The sequence below is a fragment of the Pelophylax lessonae genome (genome assembly GCF_965119305.1).
Source record: "Pelophylax lessonae genome assembly, chromosome: 13".
Classification (NCBI taxonomy): Eukaryota; Metazoa; Chordata; class Amphibia; order Anura; family Ranidae; genus Pelophylax; species Pelophylax lessonae.
Genome location: NC_138780.1, coordinates 5,546,155 through 5,568,551, shown reverse-complemented (window position 1 = coordinate 5,568,551; position 22,397 = coordinate 5,546,155). Strand labels below are relative to the sequence as shown.

Here is a 22,397-nt window from a genome sequence, read left to right as displayed (position 1 = left end):
GAAGAAGAATGACAAACACTCAGTTGGAAGGAGATCAGCTGTCAGCGGGTTTCTGATGACAGTTTTGTTTGGGGGGGGGTATTACACTGTGTTGAGTTTTTACGCATGCGTTACAATGCGCTAGAATGCATCTGTTCAATATCCCCATAATAAAAATGGGTCCTTTCTCTGATGCGGTGCTGCAGTGCGTTTATATAAATATGATATCGCCGCAGTTCATTGCATTGCTGCAGATTTCAATGGCAACACATCAAGGTGTGTCAGCGACAACCGCGATCGATGACCGATAACCGTATCCACTCCAAATCCTAATTAAAAAAAAAATACATTGGAAATGCGTCAATGCGTGTCAATAACGCGTGTCACTGCGCAAAAGGTAACAGGTGTGGATGCTGGGTAAGCTGTAATATTGATGAAATAATAACGCCATCTGTGGCGCGCTCAGATTTACGCATGCAATCCGATGGCGGTGCTGGAGGTCTCTCTGCTCCAATGCGGTCCGATCACGCATTTGTGCGATTATTGCTTTCCGATCACATGTGTCACGCACAGGCAGGAGGCGGTTTTCAAATCAGGTACACTGCACTGGACAAAGAGCTTGCACTCCAAGGCCCATTTTCACACTTGTGCGATTTGGGACTGCAAAGTCGCATGACAAGTCGTACTCCATGATTTCCAATAAGTACCCCTTATATCGGTGCGACTTCAAGTCACAGCGACTTCAAAGTAGTCCCTACACGACTTTGGTCCGACTTTGATGCGTTTTGAGGTCCATAGACCTCATGATTACACAGGCATTGCCTCAAGTCTAGTCAAATTTGCGGCAAAATTGTGCGACTTTTAGGTCGCACGAGTGTGAAAGGGGCCTAAGACTGCATTCACGCCACGCACAGATATGCGCGTTTAGCCGCACGTTTTGGAAACGCGCTGTGCACACGAGTCGCGCTTGTGTTGCCTTTAATTTTGTTGGTTGTCCCCAAACGCGGATCGCAGACGCGTGTTTGTCGGGCGGCAAAATGTTTAGGCTGCGTTCACATCTCGGCGTCTCAGATCTCGATCCCGAATCATTGCAGATCGCGGGACGCCCTGTGCGATTCCTGCGACTTGCAATGGGACCCCAAATCTGGCGATTTTGACGAGATTTTCACCCGACGAATCGCGGTAAAATCGCGCAAACAGAACCGTGGGACGCAAAGTCGATCAGAGACGCCAAGATGTGAATGGAGCTTTAACGAAAAAAAAAAAAAGTGCGACCGAAAAGGTTCTGGAGCTGCTTGTCGCGCATAGAGCATCCTGTTCAAGTAAACGCGCGACGTGCATTTTCACGCTACGCTCAGGAGTGAACGGGGGGACGCGGCGATCGGATCATTTGACTGACCAAGGAATAGAAATCCCCAACCAGATTTATTGACCGTTCTGAACGGATTGCATGCCGTTCGGTGGTCGATTACGGGACGAAATAGCGCATCGAAGTTCGATCGATTGTAGGTGGGGGGGGGGGTCGTCTCGATAAGTCAGACAAAAATCTTGCAACTGCTGGTGTTGAACCCGATCATAATTTGCAGCGTGTATGGCGGGTAACGTTGACGCGCGTCCTGTTACCGTTGACGCTTTGTTGGCCTGGAAGAAGATTGACGACCCTCGTTATTAGTACAGACCGCTAACGAGCCGTGTAAGATCCATAGACCCCCCCCCCCATCCCATCATTCACTGTAGGACCCATAAAATAAAGCCTTTCCCAGCAGCTGATGGAGCATGTAATGATTGAGAAGGAGAGGGGAGGGGGACCAATTAGAGATGGAGCTCCTTTCTGGGGACCAACATCCCGCAATTTCGGCAACTGCCGGCGTGGATGCTTGAAGGCCACCTGTGCACCTCTGTCGCCGTGGAGAGGTTAAAGTGACGGTGTTATGGGGCTGTCTCAGCACGTCTCAGCTGCCAGGCAAGCCAATGAGAGGGAGCTGCCAGAGGTGGGCTTGGCTTGGTAACGGAGAGGAGAGGGAGCTAGTTACAGAGAGCCGAGGCGAAGGGAAGCAAAAAAAGATAGCTCGGCAGATGAGCCTACCTTCACCAGAAAATGAAACACGGGAGCCAGGAACTTGCGCCAAAGACCTGAGGGACCACCGGCCTTCCCCCCCCTGGAGAAAGGCCTGCCAGCCGGGATCTGGACCGCCAATGCCCCTACCCGTTGCCCCCTCGTAGACCGAACCTGGAACAGGAGTCAGAATTGGGGGGCCGAAGGTAATCAATCACATCCAGACCATGGACTCATCGGGTCATTTTCATGATTCCGGGGTCGGAGACATGGAGGACGAGCCCAAGTGCCAGTGCCCGTTGTCTGGCGACCCCACTAACCAGCTGCAGAGCCAGCCGTTTCAGCACAGCCTGTTGCATTCCTCCCCAACTGCGTTCAGGGCCCCTCCTTGCGCCAATTCGACGGCTCTCCACCCTTCTTCCAGGCAGGGGAGCCAGCTCAATTTAAGTGACCACTTAGTTGGACACTCTCCAAGTTCGGCGTCTACAAGTGGGGCTGGCGGAGGTTGCAAGCACAGACAAGCCAGCCCTCTGGTCCACAGGAGGGACAGCAACCCTTTCACCGAAATAGCCATGAGCTCCTGTAAATACACCGGAGGGGTCATGAAGCCCCTCAGCCGTCTAAGTGCCTCCAGGAGGAACCTGATCGACTCTGAGCCCGAGAGCCAGCCGCTCCAGATCTTCAACTCCAGCAACCCGCCCGAGATCGTCATCTCTTCCAAAAGCGAGCACCACTCCAACCAGACTTTACACCACCACCCCAACGCCACCCACCACAACCACCAACACTCAGGCAATAACAGCACCAACACCTACCCGAAAGCCAACAAGCGCAAGCACCAGAACATCGGCTACAAGCTCGGGCACCGGCGGGCGCTCTTCGAGAAGAGGAAGAGGCTCAGCGACTACGCTCTCATCTTCGGAATGTTTGGGATAGTGGTCATGGTCATTGAGACCGAACTGTCTTGGGGATTGTATGAAAAGGTAGGGTCACTGACACGTCGATGGTTGGGGAAGGCTGGGGAAGGTTGGGGCTGGCTGGGGAAGGGTTTGGGAATGGTTCGGGATGGTTGGGGAAGGTTGGGGAGGGTTGGGGAAGGTTGGGGAGGGTTGGGGAAGGTTGGGGAGGGCTGGGGAATGGTTGGGGAGGGTTGGGCAATGGTTGGGGAAGGTTGGGAAATGGTTGAGGAAGGATGAGGATTATTTGGGAAGGATGGGGAATGGTTGAGGATGGTTGGGGATGGTTTGGCAAGGTTGGGGATGGTTGGGCGTTGGGGGGTTGTATTTGTTACATTGTATCATCAGGGAAATAGCTTCTTGATTCCTCTTTTATCTTCCCTGTATCCTTTCTTCCCAACCCCTTGTGTGCAATAGATGGTGAGACTGGAAAACCCTTGGATCTCGCTCAGCTTGCTTGATTGCAAGCGAGCGACTCCTTCGCTGCCAGAAGAGAGTTAAGTGTTTTGTGTAACGCGCACGCTTAACGTGTTGGCTGCTGGCTTCCTAACCCGAGGAAATCAAAGCTCCTGGTATTTGCCCAGAAGTCTCTCAGAGCCGGGAATGTCAGCTTCCCGTTCCATCCCAGCCTAGAGGTGCTGGGTTGTTGCTCTGGGATTGCATTTCGGGGACGATAGGGAGAAAAAGATGGCTACAGGTGTCAAGGAGGCAAGGCGAGAGCGTGAGCTAGATGCGAGCGCCGCCGAGGAAGAAAAGGGATCGGAGCTGTCTGGCACCAGCGAGCGTGCATCTTGCAGCTGTGTCAAGGGGGGCCCCGCCGCAGATTAACTGGTGCTATTCTTTGCTCGTCTCAGGAACGCGGCTCGCGGGAAGCGGGCGGAATGTACAATGAGCTCGCCTCTCGTTCTGCAGTCATAATAAGCTCTTTTTTTTTCCCTTGAAAGGCTTCTTTTTTTTTTATCCCCCCCCCCCCCCCCTGCAGCCTGAAGCACCATCTGCCTGTGAATCTTCAGATCTGCGAGGATCTTGGAGGAGAGGACGCCGGCGCCCATTAACAAGCCGGCAGGAAAAGGCAAAATCAGATTACGGCTCAGAGCCGGTCAATGGGGGCAATTTGCAGCTGATGGGCCCACGTCTGCTAAGTGCCGCTACGATCCCAACAGGTTTTTGTTTTGTTAAAGGTTGGAAGCAATCAGCGGCGGATGTATTGATTTTGTGGAAGGCGCCGATCGCTTCCCTGTAAGGCGCCAATCACTTCCCTGTAAGACTCCAATTGCTTCCCTATAAGGCTCCAATCGCTTCCCTGTAAGGCACCAATCGCTTCCCTGTAAGGCGCCAATCGCTTCCCTGTAAGGCTCCAATCGCTTCCCTGTAAGGCTCCAATCGCTTCCCTGTAAGGCACCAATCGCTTCCCTGTAAGGCTCCAACTGCTTCCCTGTAAGGCACCAATCGCTTCCCTGTAAGGCTCCAATCGCTTCCCTGTAAGGCTCCACTCGCTTCCCTGTAAGGCTCCAATCGCTTCCCTGTAAGGCACCAATCGCTTCCCTGTAAGGCACCAATCGCTTCCCTGTAAGGCTCCAATCGCTTCTCTGTAAGGCACCAATCGCTTCCCTGTAAGGCGCCAATCGCTTCCCTGTAAGGCGCCGATCTCTTCCCTGTAAGGCACCAATCGCTTCCCTGTAAGGCACCAATCGCTTCCCTGTAAAGCACAGATCGCTTCCCTGTAAGGCGTCTGGCGATCGGGGGGTGGGCTAAAAATCGCTTGCTGTCCTGTCGCGGCTCTTCCTGTATTGCTGTCAAATTCTTCCGTTTTTAAAAGTTTGACGTGGAAATGGCAACAAAGTAACAAAAATCAAACACAAAAAAACTGCACCAATTTATAGCCATTGTGCCCGACCTGGGGCCCTTTGGTGCAACTCTCGGCCCCCAGCAAGCAGTAGAGACAATACATCACAGATCTGCAAAGAGACAGTAACAGTAGTGATCTTTAACAGTCTCATGTAACATGTCCCCAGTCTCTGACCGTCTCCTGTATTATGGCTGAAATCTCTGACTGTCACCTGTACCATGTCTGCAGTCTCTGACTGTCTCCTGTAGGATGTCTGCAGTCTCTGACCATCTCCTGTACTATGTCTGCAGTCTCTGACCATCTCCTGTACTATGTCTGCAGTCTCTGACCATCTCCTGTATTATGTCTGCAGTCTCTGACCATCTCCTGTAGTATGTCTGCAGTCTCTGACCATCTCCTGTACTATGTCTGCAGTCTCTGACCGTCTCCTGTAGTGTGTCTGCAGTCTCTGACCGTCTCCTGTAGTGTGTCTGCAGTCTCTGACCATCTCCTGTACTATGTCTGCAGTCTCTGACCATCTCCTGTACTATGTCTGCAGTCTCTGACCGTCTCCTGTAGTATGTCTGCAGTCTCTGACCATCTCCTGTACTATGTCTGTAGTCTCTGACCGTCTCCTGTACTATGTCTGCAGTCTCTGACCATCTCCTGTACTATGTCTGCAGTCTCTGACCGTCTCCTGTAGTATGTCTGCAGTCTCTGACCATCTCCTGTACTATGTCTGTAGTCTCTGACCGTCTCCTGTACTATGTCTGCAGTCTCTGACCGTCTCCTGTGGTATGTCTGCAGTCTCTGACCGTCTCTTGTAGCATTACATATACTGTAGACAACGTATTTCTGGTCAATCAAATGCGTTATCAGTAGGTCCTCCTCGTACTTTCAGTTTCAACTGCTATAAAGATTGAGAGTGGTTGCAATTGGCTAACAATCTCTATGTGTATGGCCACATTAAGCCAATTTCACTGGCTGCATGCTTGCCACAGGTCAGTGACTCAACAGTGCCAAGTCTGATCTCTTGTATCGCATGGTGCTTCACAGGTTAATCACATGGTGAGTCCATTCCCTCAGATAACCACTAGAGGGAGCCAGAGCAGATCTGTATATAAGATACAATATCTGAAATATGGAACAGCAGATATAAACCGTCTGCCCATTGAGGGCTTTCAGGGTAATAACAGCTAAAAAGGGGTGCACAACCTAAATACACTGAAGCAGTGGCAGAACTACCAGGGTCACAAAGGTCACACTTGTGACAAGGCCCTGGCGTCCCGCCACTGTGGGGGGATCGTAAGGCTCTGTTCACACCACTGCGACCCCAAATTCATGCGACTTGCTTGCGATTTTTGTGATTTCGCAGAAAAGTCGTGTAGGGACCTTTTTTTGTCACTGCGACTTGAGTTTCATCGATTAAAACGCCACCCATTGAAATAAATGTGCGTTGACTCGGTGTGTGTGACGATGGGCTTGTAAAGGGCTCTAGACTCAGAGGGAAGGGCCCCAGACTCGGGGGGGGGGGGGGCCCACACTCGGAGGAGGGAAGGGCCCCACACTCGGAGGAGGGAAGGGCCCCACACTCGGAGGAGAGAAGGGTTCCACGCTCAGAGGAGGGAAGGGCTCCACACTCAGAGAGAAGGGCCCCACACTCGGAGGAGGGAAGGGCCCCACACACGGAGGAGGGAAGGGCCCCACACACGGAGGAGGGAAGGGCCCCACACACGGAGGAGGGAAGGGCCCCACACTCGGAGGAGGGAAGGGCCCCACACTCGGAGGAGGGAAGGGCCCCACACTCGGAGGAGGGAAGGGCCCCACACTCGGAGGAGGGAAGGGTCCCACACTCGGAGGAGGGAAGGGCCCCACACTCGGAGGGAAGGGCCCCACACTCGGAGGGAAGGGCCCCACACTCGGAGGGAAGGGCCCCACACATTTGGAGGAGAGGGCCCCGGGACCAATGGACAGGGCCCCAGACTCAGAGGAGGGGCTCCAGACTCAGAGGGAAGGGCCCCACACTCGGAGGGAAGGGCCCTGAGCTTAGAGGAGAGGGCCCCGGGACCAATGGAAAGGGCCCCAGCGGTCAGTGGGCCCTAAAGGTCCTGTCTGCAGCTGGACTCTGGGTCAGTGCCAGTAGACGGTCATTCAGCGCCCAGGGCAAAGATGCCAAACTGCTCCCCCTCCCCTTAGGGTTAGCAGTAATGTTACTGTCAGCCTTATAATGGAAGCAACTGGCACAGGGCGCCACCCATCCCTGTAATAAAATATTGCGCCCGGGGCAGCCGTCCCCTCCTACCCACCCCTTCTCCTGGTCCTGCTCCGGGTAGATATAATAAACACAAATTTATGCAGCCCTGTAATTATTAATACATCACTTTTATTTTTAAATGCAAGCGGTGTGAGTACCTGAATTTGACCTGTGTCTGTACAGCAGAGCTCAGACTGGGGAAGGGAGAAGCAACATGAGAAGCCAATCAGCTGTGCTGCGGTACTCATCTGCTAACACAGAGCATGCTGACAGGAGGAGAGAGCAGGGTGACAGAGAGATGAGCTCATCAATCTGCTGCTTCTCTTTTCATAGTCCAATCACAGGCTGGGGGGGGGGGGGTGGGGGGAGGACAAGGCCTGTAAGTGTTCCTGAATTGCAGCAGAGAAGAATCACGCAATGGCAATGAATAATGGAGATCCTCCGGGTTCTCCACCGCAGGGAATCCCGCTCATCCTGGCCCCAGACATTTAATTGGATAATAGAATCTGTATTGGCCGCCCTCGCTATTCTCGTATCCTGCGCAGAGCAGGAGGCAGATTGGCGTTTCTCAGAAACGGTGATTAGATTTCACCGTAATCAGGTCTGGATAATAAAACAGACCAATAGACAAAATCCATCCACCGCCATTCCTTTCCTCAGGAGGGCGCCGCGGTTAATTGCCGCCTGGGGTGGTCCCCTTTTTACCATTGATTTGAAACATTGTTTCATCTTCTTGTTTGGTGGTTTGCTACAATAATCTGGAATTCTCGTTGGCTTTTGCATGTTTCTGGTGGTGTACGGTGTTCCATAGACACTCCGGTTGCAACCCCAATTTTTACCGCCCCAATATGGCCATTTTTGTCACCTTTCCACCCCCACACACCTTTGGGTTGCTGGCAGCAAGCAATAATGCTGTGGCTATGCTGCCAGCGTCCTAGCAACCAATGATGCTGTGTGTCTCTAGGACACAGGTGGGTGAGCCACAGCGTCCTTGGTTGCTAGGATAATGGTGACTGCGATGCACAACATCATCGGTTGCTAGGACTCAGGTGGCTGGGGCCACACAGCCTCATTGGTTGCTGGTCCACACAGCATAATTCATTGCTAAGACGCTAATGGCTAGGCAGCACAATCACTGGTTGCTAGGATGCTGGCAGCTGGGCTGCACAAAATCATTGGTTGCTAGGACACTGGCAGCTGGGCTGCACAACATCATTAGTTGTTAGGATGCAGGTGGCTGGGCTGCACAACATGATTGGTTGCTAGGATGATGGCGGCTGGGCTGCACAACATCATTAGTTGTTAGGATGCAGGTGGTTGAACTTCACAGCAGATTTGGTTGCTAGTCCACACAGCATAATTCATTGCTAAGACACTAATGGCTTGGCAACACAATCATTGGTTGCTAGGACACTGGTGGCTGGGCTGCACAAATTCATTGGTTGCTAGGATGCTGGCAGCTGGGCTACATAATGTTATTGGTTGTTGGGATGCAGGTGGCTGAACTGCACACCATATTTGGTTGCTGGTCCACACAGCATAAATGACTGCTAGGATGCTGATGCCTGAGCAACACAAATTCTTTGGTTGCTAGGACGCTGTTGGCCGAGCATCACAAAATCATGGGTTGCCAGGACGCTGGAGGTTTGGCCACACAACTTTATTGGTTGTTAGGACACAGGCAGCTGGGCCACAGCATCCTTGGTTGCTAGGACGCTGGTGACTACAATGCACATCATTGGTTGCTAGGACTCAGGTGGCTGGGGTGCACAGTGACATTGTTTGCTGGTCCACACTAATTCATTGCTAAGACCTTGATGGCTGGGCAACACAAAATCAATTGGTTGCTAGGACGTTGGCGGCTGGGCCACACAATGTTATTGGCTGCTGAAAAACTGGTGGCTGGGCTGTACAATGTCATTGGTTGCAAGAATGTTGGTGGCTGGGCCGTACAATGTCATTGGTTGCTAGAATGCTGTTGGCTGGGCCATACAATGGCATTGGTTGCTAGAATGCTAGTGGCTGGGCCGTACAATGTCATTGGTTGCTAGAATGCTAGTGGCTGGGCCGTACAATGTCATTGGTTGCTAGAATGTTGGTGGCTGGGCCGTACAATGTCATTGGTTGCTAGAATGCTGTTGGCTGGGCCATACAATGGCATTGGTTGCTAGAATGCTAGTGGCTGGGCCGTACAATGTCATTGGTTGCTAGAATGCTAGTGGCTGGGCCGTACAATGTCATTGGTTGCTAGAATGTTGGTGGCTGGGCCGTACAATGTCATTGGTTGCTAGAATGCTGTTGGCTGGGCCATACAATTTCATTGGTTGCTAGGACGCTGGTGGTTGTGCCACACAACTTTATTGGTCACTAGGATGCAGGTTGCTGGAGTGCACAACGTCACTGGTTGCTAGGACACTGATGTCTAGGCTACACATCATCATTGGTTCCTAGGATGCAGGCAGCTTGTCATTGGTTGTTATGGTGCACGTGGCAGCGGCGTCTTAGCAACCAGCTTGGTAATGTAGCCCTCAGCATATTGGGCAATGTTACTGATCTGCAGTGAGGATGTATGTACACTTTGGCCTCAGTGCTGCCCCCTGTTGGGAGCCACCTTGGGCAATCACCTCCCTGGCCCTTACCACCTTACAGGAGACTGCCCCGCCCCATAGCGATGCTGTGAAATCCATACGGGGAATAGTTATCACTCCTCAATCCTTTACTAAGGCTGCGCTGTCTGTCTGCTGGTTGTCTTTTCCCCATACTTCCTGGATACCCAGCATGCTTTGCAGCTTCATTTCTTAGGACTACATATCCCATGGTACCCTGCAGATTCCTGTGCTGACCACGCCTCCTGAAACTCCTCCTCTCAGAAGGCGGGCTCTGTGAAATGTGTGGCACGGCAGTGGCTCCTCCATCCACACTATATAGCACAGTTGAATGAATTGATTCCATTCTTTTCCATTTAAAATTGAATGTGAACAGCAAAAAAAAAATAATTTCGAACAAAAAATTGATCGAATGTTCAAAGGACTTTCGTACGAATGTTCCTCCAAATAGTCTCGTCCAAAAAATCTGTACGTGTATGGCTGGCCTAATGCTGGCCATACACGCACAGACTTTCGGCCGTTTACAGACCGAACGATTATTCGTCGGTCGAAAGCGAATTGGCCACTAACTGACAGAATAAACTCTTTTACATAATCGTTTTCATGATCATAATAATCATTCGATAAACATGTGCAATACGAGTCAGAATATTATTTTTGTTTCAGTTTTACCATACATGTATAAACTTTTGGTGAAAGGATAATAGTTTTCGCTATGGATAGCCGGGCACATGATCAAAATCGCTGTTATTCACTAACGGCCCGATTTTCAAACAATCTTTCCTAAAACGACCATTTTCGGCCGAAATTCTGTGCGTCTATGGCCAGCATAAAGGAGGAGATTGGGCAGAGATTGGGCAGAGAGTGTGCAGAGATTGGGCAGAGAGTGAGCAGAGAGTGTGCACAGAGTGTGCAGACATTGGGCAAAGATTGGGCAGGGAGCGGGCAGAGAGTGTGCAGACATTGGGCAGAGAGTGCGCAGAGATTGGGCAGAGAGTGTGCAGACATTGGGCAGACATTGGGCAGAGATTGGGCAGAGAGTGTGCAGACATTGGGCAGAGAGTGTGCAGACATTGGGCAGAGAGTGTGCAGAGATTGGGCAGAAATTGGGCAGAGAGTGTGCAGACATTGGGAAAAGATTGGGCAGAGAGTGTGCATAGATTGGGCAGAGATTGTGCAGAGATTGGGCAAAGAGTGTGCAGAGATTGGGCAGAGAGTGGGCAGAGAGTGGGCAGAGAGTGGGCAGAGAGTGGGCAGAGATTAGGCAGAGATTGGGCAGAGAATGTGCAGAGATTGGGCAGAGATTGGGCAGAGATTGGGCAGAGAGTGTGCAGAGATTAGGCAGAGATTGGGCAGAGAGTGTGCAGAGATTAGGCAGAGATTGGGCAGAGAGTGTGCAGACATTGGGAAAATATTGGGCAGAGATTGGGCAGAGAGAGTGTGCACAGATTAGGCAGAGATTAGGCAGAGATTGGGCAGAGAGTGTGCAGAGATTAGGCAGAGATTGGGCAGAGAGTGTGCAGACATTGGGAAAAGATTGGGCAGAGATTGGGCAGAGAGAGTGTGCACAGATTAGGCAGAGATTAGGCAGAGAGTGGGCAGAGACTGGGCAGAGATTGGGCAGAGAGTGTGCAGAGATTAGGTAGAGATTGGGCAGAGATTGGGCAGAGAGTGGGCAGAGACTGGGCAGAGATTGGGCAGAGAGTGTGCAGAGATTAGGTAGAGATTGGGCAGAGATTGGGCAGAGAGTGTGCAGAGAGTGTGCAGAGAGTGGGCAGAGAGTGTGCAGAGAGTGGGCAGAGAGTGTGCACAGATTAGGCAGAGATTGGGCAGAGAGTGGGCAGAGATTGGGCAGAGAGTGTGCAGAGATTGGGCAGAGAGTGTGCAGAGATTGGGCAGAGAGTGTGCAGGGTTATGGCCAGAGTTATCATGAACAGCCCAACTTTTATTTGTTTCTTTTTCTGGAAAACAGATCATTTATAAATAGGTGAAAAGGATTCCCCTGATAAGACGTTTTCACCATTGGTAACATTCACCCAAAGTACAGATTTCATGTCACCCCGGGGGTCGGTTTGCTGTTCCATATTTATATTATTGTATCTCACCACTGTGACAGGGAGTGCAAATGGCTGATGAAAATAAATTATATATACACACATACAAGAATATATATATATATATATATACACACACACATACATACATATACACAAATAAATGTAAATAAATAATTAACAAATAAATAGAAAAAAATAAAATAAATAATACATATATGATTTATATTGCTTGTGTAAATAAATCTATTTAAAAAAAAAAAAAAAAAAACACATTTTGGTTGTGTGAATATATGTGTATATTTTTTCGTGTGTGAGTATGTATCTTTTTATACATACTTATATGTGTATATATATATATATATATATACATACATACACACATATACATATATATAATAAAATTATTATTATTTTTGTGTGTGTCTGTATGTATCAATAATTATTAATATTATCTTTTGTCTGTATGTGTGTATATTATATATATATATGTTTTTTTTATTATTATTAATATATGTTGCATGTGTGTGTATGTTAATATATATTTAAATTATGGTTTAATGCATGTGTGTATATATATATATATATATATATATATATATAAAATTTATTTTTTTTTCATTAGAATTTGTTGTGTGTGTATATATATGTATATAAAAAAATAAAATTATTATTATTTTTGTGTGCGTCTGTATGTATATATAATTATTTATATTATTTTTTTCTGTATGTGTATATATATATATATATTATTAATTTTTGTATTAATATATGTTGCATGTGTGTGTATGTTAATATATATTTAAATTATGGTTTAATTTATTATTATTATATATATATTTTTTTCCATTAGTATTTGTTGTGTATATATATATATATGTATGTATGTATGTATGTATGTATGTATGTATGTATATATATATATATATATATATATATATAAATATATACACACACGCATGCATTAAACCATAATTAAATTTGATATATTTATATAAGTATACATACAACAAATAGTAATAAAAAAATTTGCCAACATGTCACGTGTTTTGCCGCGATTCTGAATCGCGCCAATTCCAATATTGTCAAAAGTATTGGGACGCCTGCCTTTACACACACATGAACTTTAATGACCCCCCAGTCTTAGTCCGTAGGGTTCAATATTGAGTTGGCTCCGCCCTTTGCAGCTGTAACAGCTTCAACTCTTCTGGGAAGGTCGTCCACAAGGTTTAGGAGTGTCTATGGGAATGTTTCACCATTCTTCCAGAAGCGTGAGGTCAGGCACTGATGTTGGACGAGAAGGCCTGGCTCAGTCTCCACTTTAATTCATCCCAATCCAATTATTGAACCCTACGGACTTATGCTGGCCATAGACGCACAGAATTTCGGCCGAAAATGGGTCGTTTTAGGAAAGATCGTTTGAAAATTGGGCCGTTAGTGAACACAAGTTTACCGATGATTTCGATCGTGTGCCCGGCTAATGTGGATGGATCCATAGCGAAAACCTTTATCTTCTACGTTTTAGGCTCCGTTCACATCTAGGCGTTTTGGGGCGTTTTTGGGGCGTTTTTCTGCTCTAGGATCAGCTCTCAAAACGCCCAACAAGACAAATCCTATTCATTTCAATGGCCCCTGTTCACATCTGAGCGTTTTGACGCTGTTTACAAAACGCCCAACGCTCTAAAAAGTACATGAGCTTCTTTTTGGGCAGATTACAGGCGTTTTCCATTGATCTCTATTCAATCTAAAAACGCCTGCACAAAAATCGCGGTAAAAATCGCGGTAAAAAACGCCGCAAAAATCGCGGTAAAATCGCGGTAAAAAAACGCGCGAAAAACGCTACGCTCAGGTGTGAATGTAGCCTTATGGTAAAACTGAAAGGAAAATAATATTCTGACTCGTATTGCGCATGTTATCGAACGATCATGAAAAGGATTATGTAAAAGAGTTTATTCTGTCAGTAAGTGGCCAATTCACTTTCGACCGACGAATAATCGTTCAGTCTGCAAACAATATTGATAATATGTTTATACACACTGATAACTAAAAATGATATTTATATACACAAATAATAATAATAATAATAATAATAAAAAATACAAATGCAAAACAATAAAGAAAAGTAATTCAATACACAAATAAATAAATAATAGATTCTGACATTAGATGAATATTTACATAAATAAAGGATATAGAATAATAATATTGATCAGATATAGAAATCTATGCACACGCCCACAAACATCACCATAATAATCTCTGATTGGTGGGATGAGAAGTCCCGGCGTTCTACAGACTGAAACACCATAGGAGTCACTTTATTCCATTCATAGACGCGTCGCTGAGCAATCAGCAGTGGAAAATCTCCACCTCCTGCCTCAGAGATCACTCCAACATGGAAATACCGGTGCCTGTGCAGTTCTTAGCTGTGTTCACAACTGTCTGACACAGATCAGCCCCCTGCTGCTGCCTCTCTGCTTGCGAGTTGCTTCAAAGTTACAATGTACGGTCTGATCACTGGGGGAGGGGAGACTGAGGAAATGCCTTCTCCTCCTTCTACAAAGTTACAATGTACAGTCTGATCACTGGGGGAAGGGAGACTGAGGAAATGCCTCCTCCTCCTTCTACAAAGTTACAATGTAAAGTCTGATCACTGGGGGAGGGAAGACTGAGGAAATGTCTCCTCCTCCTTCTACAAAGTTACACTGTACAGTCTGATCACTGGGGGAGGGGAGACTGAGGAAATGTCTCCTCCTCCTTCTACAAAGTTACAATGTACAGTCTGATCACTGGGGGAGGGGAGACTGAGGAAATGTCTCCTCCCCCTTCTACAAAGTTACAATGTACAGTCTGATCACTGGGGGAGGGGAGACTGAGGAAATGTCTCCTCCCCCTTCTACAAAGTTACAATGTACAGTCTGATCACTGGGGGGGAGGGGAGACTGAGGAAATGCCTTCTCCTCCTTCTACAAAGTTACAATGTACAGTCTGATCACTGGGGGAAGGGAGACTGAGGAAATGTCTCCTCCCCCTTCTACAAAGTTACAATGTACAGTCTGATCACTGGGGGAGGGGAGACTGAGGAAATGTCTCCTCCCCCTTCTACAAAGTTACAATGTACGGTCTGATCACTGGGGGAGAGGAGACTCTTTGAACACACATTGGCCACCATCCCATCACCGGTCCCCCCCCCCCCCCCCCTGGGAAACGTCTCCAGCTGCCAACTGTACAAAGCGGGGGGAACCAGCCTGGCACGGAGGGCTGGCAGGGGTGGCACAGGCTGTGTAAGGGGGGTAAAATTGCTGGTTTAGCCAGTGAAATCTTCAGTGATCCTCCAATGTGAGACATCTGCAGCTGTCAGTCCCCAGCGTGAATCACAGACAGCCAAACAGATGCTGAGCCCCTCCCCCAACAAGGATTATTCACACCTTCCCATAGAGTCCCTTTATAAATATCCAGACAAGCCGACACGTCCCGGGGACCTTCCATGGATTGTCCCGGAGGATCGCTTCCATTGCTCGCCCCCCCCCCCCCCCCGAGTTTAATCTGATTAGATTTTCCATTCCCTGGTTCCCCCCTCCCCCATCAACATTTTTCATTTTTCATTTTCATTACATACAGTGAGGGGAAAAAGTATTTGCCCCCCCCCCCTGCTGATTTTGTACGTTTGCCCACTGACAAAGAAATAATCAGTCTATAATTTTATTGGTCGGTTTATTTTACCAGCGAAAGACGGAAAAACAACAAAAATATCCAGAAAAACGCATTTCAGAAAAAGTTATAAATTGATTTGCATTTTAATGAGTGAAATAAGTATTTGATCCCCGACCAATCAGCAGATATCTGCCTCCCAGGTGTCTTCTATACAGGTAACAAGCTGAGATTAGGAGCACTCTCTTATAGGGAGCGCTCCCTTTAGGGAAGTGAGAAGAAATCCCTGAAAATAAGGGAATCTCTTGGGGCTCCCCCAGGTCATCAGAACTAGTGTCCCCTTCTCTTCCTGTTCTGGGGAAAACCCAAAATGTGTGATTTTCTCCTCCTATTGAGGAGATTTACTTTCACTTCCTGTCCCATAGTCACAACAGGAAGTAGGAGGAAATCCCTCCAAATTAAGGGAATCATCAGAACTAGTGTCCCCTTCTCTTCCTGTTCTGGGGAAAACCCAAAATGTGTGATTTTCTCCTCCTATTGAGGAGATTTACTTTCACTTCCTGTCCCATAGTCACAACAGGAAGTAGGAGGAAATCCCTCCAAATTAAGGGAATCATCAGAATTAGTGTCCCCATTGGAAGATTTCCCCTTTTCTTCCTGTTCTGGTGAGAATCCAAAATTTGTGATTTCCTTCTCCTATTGGTGCCGGTGCCATAGTCACAACAGGAAGTGAGAAGAAATCCCTGAAAATAAGGGAATCTCTTGGGGCTCCCCCAGGTCATCAGAACTAGTGTCCCCACTGGAAGAACAACCGTTCTCTTTCTGTTCTGGTGACAACCCAAAAGGTGTGATTTTTTTATCTCCCATTTGGAGATTTCCCTTCACTTCCTGTCCCATAGTCACAACAGGAAGTGAGAATAAATCCCTGAAAATGAGGGAATCCCTTGGGGGGCCCCCAGGTCACCAGAACTAGTGTCCCCATTGGAAGATTTCCCCTTCTCTTCCCGTTCTGGGGAGAACACAAAATGTGTGATTTTCTTTTCCCATTGAGGAGATTTCCCTTCACTTCTTGTCCCATAGTCACAACAGGAAGTGAGAAGAAATCCCTGAAAATTAGGAGAATCCCTTGGGGGCTCCCCAGGTCACCAGAACTAGTGTCCCCACTGGAAGATTTCCCCTTCTTTTCCTGTTCTGGTGAGAACCCAAAATGTGTTATTTTCTTCCTCTATTGGGGAGATTTCCCTTCACTTCCTGTCCCATAGTCACAACAGGAAGTGAGAGGAAAACCCTGCAGTTTAAGGTAATCCCCCCCTGGGTCACCAGAACTAGTGTCCCCATTAGAAGATTTACTCTTTCCTCCTGTTCTGGTGACAACCCATAATTTGTGATTTCCTTCTCCTATTGGTGAGATTTCCCTTCACTTCCTGTCCCATAGCCACAACAGGAAGTGAGAAGAAATCCCTGAAAATAAGGGAATCTCTTGGGGCTCCCCCAGGTCATCAGAACTAGTGTCCCCACTGGAAGAACAACTGTTCTCTTTCTGTTCTGGTGACAACCCCAAAAGGTGTGATTTTTTATTTCCCATTTGGAGATTTCCCTTCACTTCCTGTCCCATAGTCACAACAGGAAGTGAGAATGAATCCCTGAAAATGAGGGAATCCCTTGGGGGGGGGGGGGGGCCCAGGTCACCAGAACTAGTGTCCCCATTGGAAGATTTCCCCTTCTCTTCCCGTTCTGGGGAGAACCCAAAATTTGTGATTTTCTTTTCATATTGAGGAGATTTCCCTTTACTTCCTGTCCCATAGTCACAACAGGAAGTGAGAAGAAATCCCTGAAAATTAGGAGAATCCCTTGGGGGCTCCCCAGGTCACCAGAACTAGTGTCCCCACTGGAAGATTTCCCCTTCTTTTCCTGTTCTGGTGAGAACCCAAAATGTGTTATTTTCTTCCTCTATTGGGGAGATTTCCCTTCACTTTCTGTCCCATAGTCACAACAGGAAGTGAGAGGAAATCCCTGCAGTTTAAGGGAATCCCCCCTCCGGGTCACCAGAACTAGTGTCCCCATTAGAAAATTTCCTCTTTCCTCCTGTTCTGGTGACAACCTATAATTTGTGATTTCCTTCTCCTATTAGGGAGATTTCCCTTCACTTCATGTGCCATAGCCACAACAGGAAGTGAGAAGAAATCCCTGAAAATAAGGGAATCTCTTGGGGCTCCCCCAGGTCATCAGAACTAGTGTCCCCACTGGAAGAACAACCGTTCTCTTTCTGTTCTGGTGACAACCCAAAAGGTGTGATTTTTTTATCTCCCATTTGGAGATTTCCCTTCACTTCCTTTCCCATAGTCACAACAGGAAGTGAGAGGAAATCCCTCCAAATTAAGGCAATCACTTGGGGACCACTAGGTCACCAGAACTAGTGTCCCCATTGGAAGATTACCCTTTCCAATGGACATGGGGAGGGGGGGGGTCTTTGAATCACTAGATTTACAAACAATTGTCTGATTCAAGAAGCTGCGATGGCGCTGAAGGCATGCTGAAGTGGCCTCAATCAGTTGTACGAGAGATAACGTCAATGGAGAGATCACTTTGGCATGCCGGTACAAGAAATGTACAAGCACAGAACAGCAAACCTGTAAAGTGGAGCCCCTAAGTTTTAGTTTAGAATGGGGGGGGGGGGAGGGTTAGAGCCCCTGTCTGGGTTTTATGGTCTTTCCTGTCCCCATGGTCCCGGTGACAACACAGGAAGTGTGCCGTAATCTCCATCAGCCAACAGAGAATCTGTTTTCTTCATCTGAGTCTCGATCGGACGCCGAGTTGCGGAGAAATATTCGCGCCTGGAGTTTAGCACCTGCTGTGCGATGACCTGCAGGACATAACAACGTTCTCCGTGTTCACGCGGTGTGGTGCGGTGGGGGGGGGGGGAGGGGTGCGTTGTGTGTGGCGACTGTCAGCGGGGCGCCTAGTTTGCGCTCTTTTTTTTATGTTTCGGGGTCAAGGACGGGCGAGGCGGGGAAGTGGCCGGAGGGACTGGTTGTGTGATTAAGACTCGGAGAGCTGAAAATTGCTTCCCCGCTCTATTAATAGTCTCCATTGTCACCATCGCCGGCGGAATACTGAGAGGGGGGGGATCTGTCAGGCCGAGCAAATCTTATTACCATCCCCCCTGGACTCCCAGAATCCCTCCTAGCCTGTTCTGTATACCACCCCACTTTGAGGGACCCACCTTCATTCCCCACTTTGAGAAACCAACTCTCACCCCCACTTCGGGAAACCCACCCTCACCTCGAGGGACCCACCTTCATCCCCACTCCGAGGGAACCAACCTTCACCCCCCACTCCGAGGGAACCAACCCTCACCCACACTTCGAGGGATCCAACCCTCACCCACACTCCGAGGGAACCAACCCTCACCAACATTCCGAGGGAACCAACCCTCACCAACATTCCGAGGGAACCAACCCTCACCAACATTCCGAGGGAACCAACCCTCACCCACACTTTGAGGGAACCAACCCTCACCCACACTTTGAGGGAACCAACCCTCAGCCACACTCCGAGGGAACCAACCCTCACCCACACTCCGAGGGAACCAACCCTCACCAACACTCCGAGGGAACCAACCCTCACCCACACTCCGAGGGAACCAACCCTCACCCACACTCCGAGGGAACCAACCCTCACCCACACTTTGAGGGATCCAACCCTCACCCACACTCCGAGGGAACCAACCCTCACTAACACTCCGAGGGAACCAACCCTCACCAACACTCCGAGGGAACCAACCCTCACCAACACTCCGAGGGAACCAACCCTCACCCACACTCCGAGGGAACCAACCCTCACCCACACTCCGAGGGAACCAACCCTCACCCACACTTCGAGGGATCCAACCCTCACCCACACTCCGAGGGAACCAACCCTCACCAACACTCCGAGGGAACCAACCCTCACCCACACTCCGAGGGAACCAACCCTCACCAACACTCCGAGGGAACCAACCCTCACCAACACTCTGAGGGAACCAACCCTCACCAACACTCCGAGGGAACCAACCCACACTCCAAGGGAACCAACCCTCACCAACACTCCAAGGGAACCAACCCTCACCAACACTCCAAGGAAACCAACCCTCACCAACACTCCAAGGAAACCAACCCTCACCAACACTCCGAGGGAACCAACCCTCACCAACACTCCGAGGGAACCAACCCTCACCAACACTCCGAGGGAACCAACCCTCACCAACACTCCGAGGGAACCAACCCTCACCCACACTCCGAGGGAACCAACCCTCACCAACATTCCGAGGGAACCAACCCTCACCAACATTCCGAGGGAACCAACCCTCACCAACATTCCGAGGGAACCAACCCTCACCAACACTCCGAGGGAACCAACCCTCACCCACACTCCGAGGGAACCAACCCTCACCCACACTCCGAGGGAACCAACCCTCACCCACACTCCGAGGGAACCAACCCTCACCCACACTCCGAGGGAACTAACCCTCACACACACTCCGAGGGAACCAACCCTCAACCCCACTTTGAGGGACCCCTTCCATCTTATTCATATTGATTAGCTATCTATGTGAATGTGATCAGCTCACTGTAAATAATCTGATCAAGGAGTGTTTACATTATAGACACTTTGTTTCTTTTTATATCTTACAATTTATTATACACATGTGAGCGGCCATATTGATTATTACACACAGATATGTTACTACTGCCTCTCTGGCAGTCTCTTCTAGTGAGGCACCAGTCTCCGGCAGTCTCTGCTAACTAGACACTAGTCTCCAGCAGTCTCTTCTAATGAGGTACCAGTCACTTGCAGTCTCCTATAACTTGGTACCACCCCTTAGTGGTCTCCTATAACTAGTCACCAGTCTCTAGCAGTCTCCTCTAACTAGGCACCAGCCTCTAGCAGTCTCCCCCTAAGTAGGCACCAGCCTCTAGCAGTCTCCCCCTAACTAGGCACCAGCCTCTAGCAGTCTCCCCTAACTAGGCACCAGCCTCTAGCAGTCTCCCCTAACTAGGCACCAGCCTCTAGCAGTCTCCCCCTAACTAGGCACCAGCCTCTAGCAGTCTCCCCTAACTAGGCACCAGCCTCTAGCAGTCTCCGCTAACTAGGCACCAGCCTCTATCAGTCTCCCCTAACTAGGCACCAGCCTCTATCAGTCTCCCCCTAACTAGGCACCAGCCTCTAGCAGTCTCCCTTAACTAGGCACCAGCCTCTAGCAGTCTCCCCCTAACTAGGCACCAGCCTCTAGCAGTCTCCCCTAACTAGGCACCAGCCTCTAGCAGTCTCCCCTAACTAGGCACCAGCCTCTAGCAGTCTCCCCTAACTAGGCACCAGCCTCTAGCAGTCTCCCCTAACTAGGCACCAGCCTCTAGCAGTCTCCCCCTAAGTAGGCACCAGCCTCTAGCAGTCTCCCCTAACTAGACACCAGCCTCTAGCAGTCTCCCCTAACTAGGCACCAGCCTCTAGCAGTCTCCCCTAACTAGACACCAGCCTCTAGCAGTCTCCGCTAACTAGGCACCAGCCTCTAGCAGTCTCCCCTAACTAGACACCAGCCTCTAGCAGTCTCCCCCTAACTAGGCACCAGCCTCTAGCAGTTTCCTGTAATATGCAGCAGCATTATCTGGCAGACATGTCATTGCCAGGAGTGGGAGAGTCTTGTATCCCCCCCATATAATGACATTAGGGGGGTTACCATGGTAAGAGTCTTGTAACCCCCCCCCCCCCCATATAATGACATTAGGGGATTACCATGGTAAAGCATTAGCTGGAGACTTTCCTGGAACAGATGATCGATTTTTAGAAATCAGAGTCTTCCGGATGTCAGAGTCTCACGTTCTGCAGTGTATCCAACGACCCGCCAGCGCAGTCCCGCAAACACTGCAGCTGCGCTCAACTCAGGAAAAGTGCTCCTGGGTTAGGTCTGCAGCCTCTTGTCACATGACCTACGCTGTGCATTGTCCCTAAGTTGCTGGAACAGCGTATTCCTGTCATTGCAGACTCAGAAATGAGAGTCTCGCCTCGGAGAGGCTTTAGAGGAAGGCAGAACAGCTGCAGAAGGCGCTTTTCTTTCTTCCCCCGGGGTTCCACCTTAGAATAAGGATGACTTTGTCCCGGAGGTTGAGGCGCTGCGCCGGGCGCTATCGCACGTCTATCAGAAGCGGCGCGTTGTTTAGATGTAATTAATTGAGTGAACCCCCGAGGGCTTATCCAATAGAGGGGGGGAGGAGCCTGTGCAGGGCGCAGATAACGAGTCTGAGGGGAGATCGATGCCAAACAATAATTATCAGCTCTGCTGCCGAGCGGAATTTATCCAAGATGGAGGACAGATTGCGAGGAGTCGGCTATGGAAAGATACAAAACACAGAAAAGGGTCCTCCGCCTAAAGGGACCTCCAGCCAATCGATAGACAAAGGGATTGCGTTTTACAGGTTTTCATGTTGTTGCCGAATATAACCGAGACCCTCCCCCAACGCAGTTCGGATTGTTCCTCCATTGCTCAGAGTTTACCAGCGGCAACATCTCACTCATCCCCATGTTCATCACTGGGTCCCTGTGCTTCTCTATGCAATGCAGGCAGATCATGGCTGGTGGGAGGGCCCAGCAGGGGATTGTACATTGCTTCCTGAACACATCCAAGCACCCTGCCTCAGTACTCCTCTCAGCCCTGATGCGAGCAGTGGGAGGAGTTACGCAAATATCAAAATGCATTAATGGGTGGGTGGCATTCTGGAGGTTTCTGTGCTTCTCTATGCAATGCAGGCAGATCATGGTTGGTGGGAGGAGCCAGCAGGGTGCTGTGTTCATACATTAATTTATACCCGGTGAGGTCATCTATGGGTCACTGTGCTTCTTTATGCAATGCAGGCAGATCAGGGCTGGTGGGAGGGGCCGGCAGGGTGCTGTTTTTATACCTTAACTTATACCCGGTGATGTCATTGATGAGTCCCTATGCTTATCTATGCAATGCAGGCGGATCTTGGCTAGTGGGA

The 22,397-nt window shown here is 49.2% G+C and overlaps 1 protein-coding gene across 1 annotated transcript in view; it reads left to right on the top strand.

The window, feature by feature from the left end:
• The first annotated feature begins 1,962 nt into the window (after positions 1 to 1,962).
• KCNN3 (potassium calcium-activated channel subfamily N member 3) overlaps positions 1,963 to 22,397 on the top strand; it is a 128,551-nt gene continuing 108,116 nt past the window's right edge. Inside the window, exon 1 of the mRNA XM_082275169.1 lies at positions 1,963 to 3,018. Within this exon, the coding sequence (XP_082131295.1) occupies positions 2,263 to 3,018 (756 nt within the window). The 5' untranslated portion in view covers positions 1,963 to 2,262. The remainder of the gene's footprint in view (positions 3,019 to 22,397) is intronic.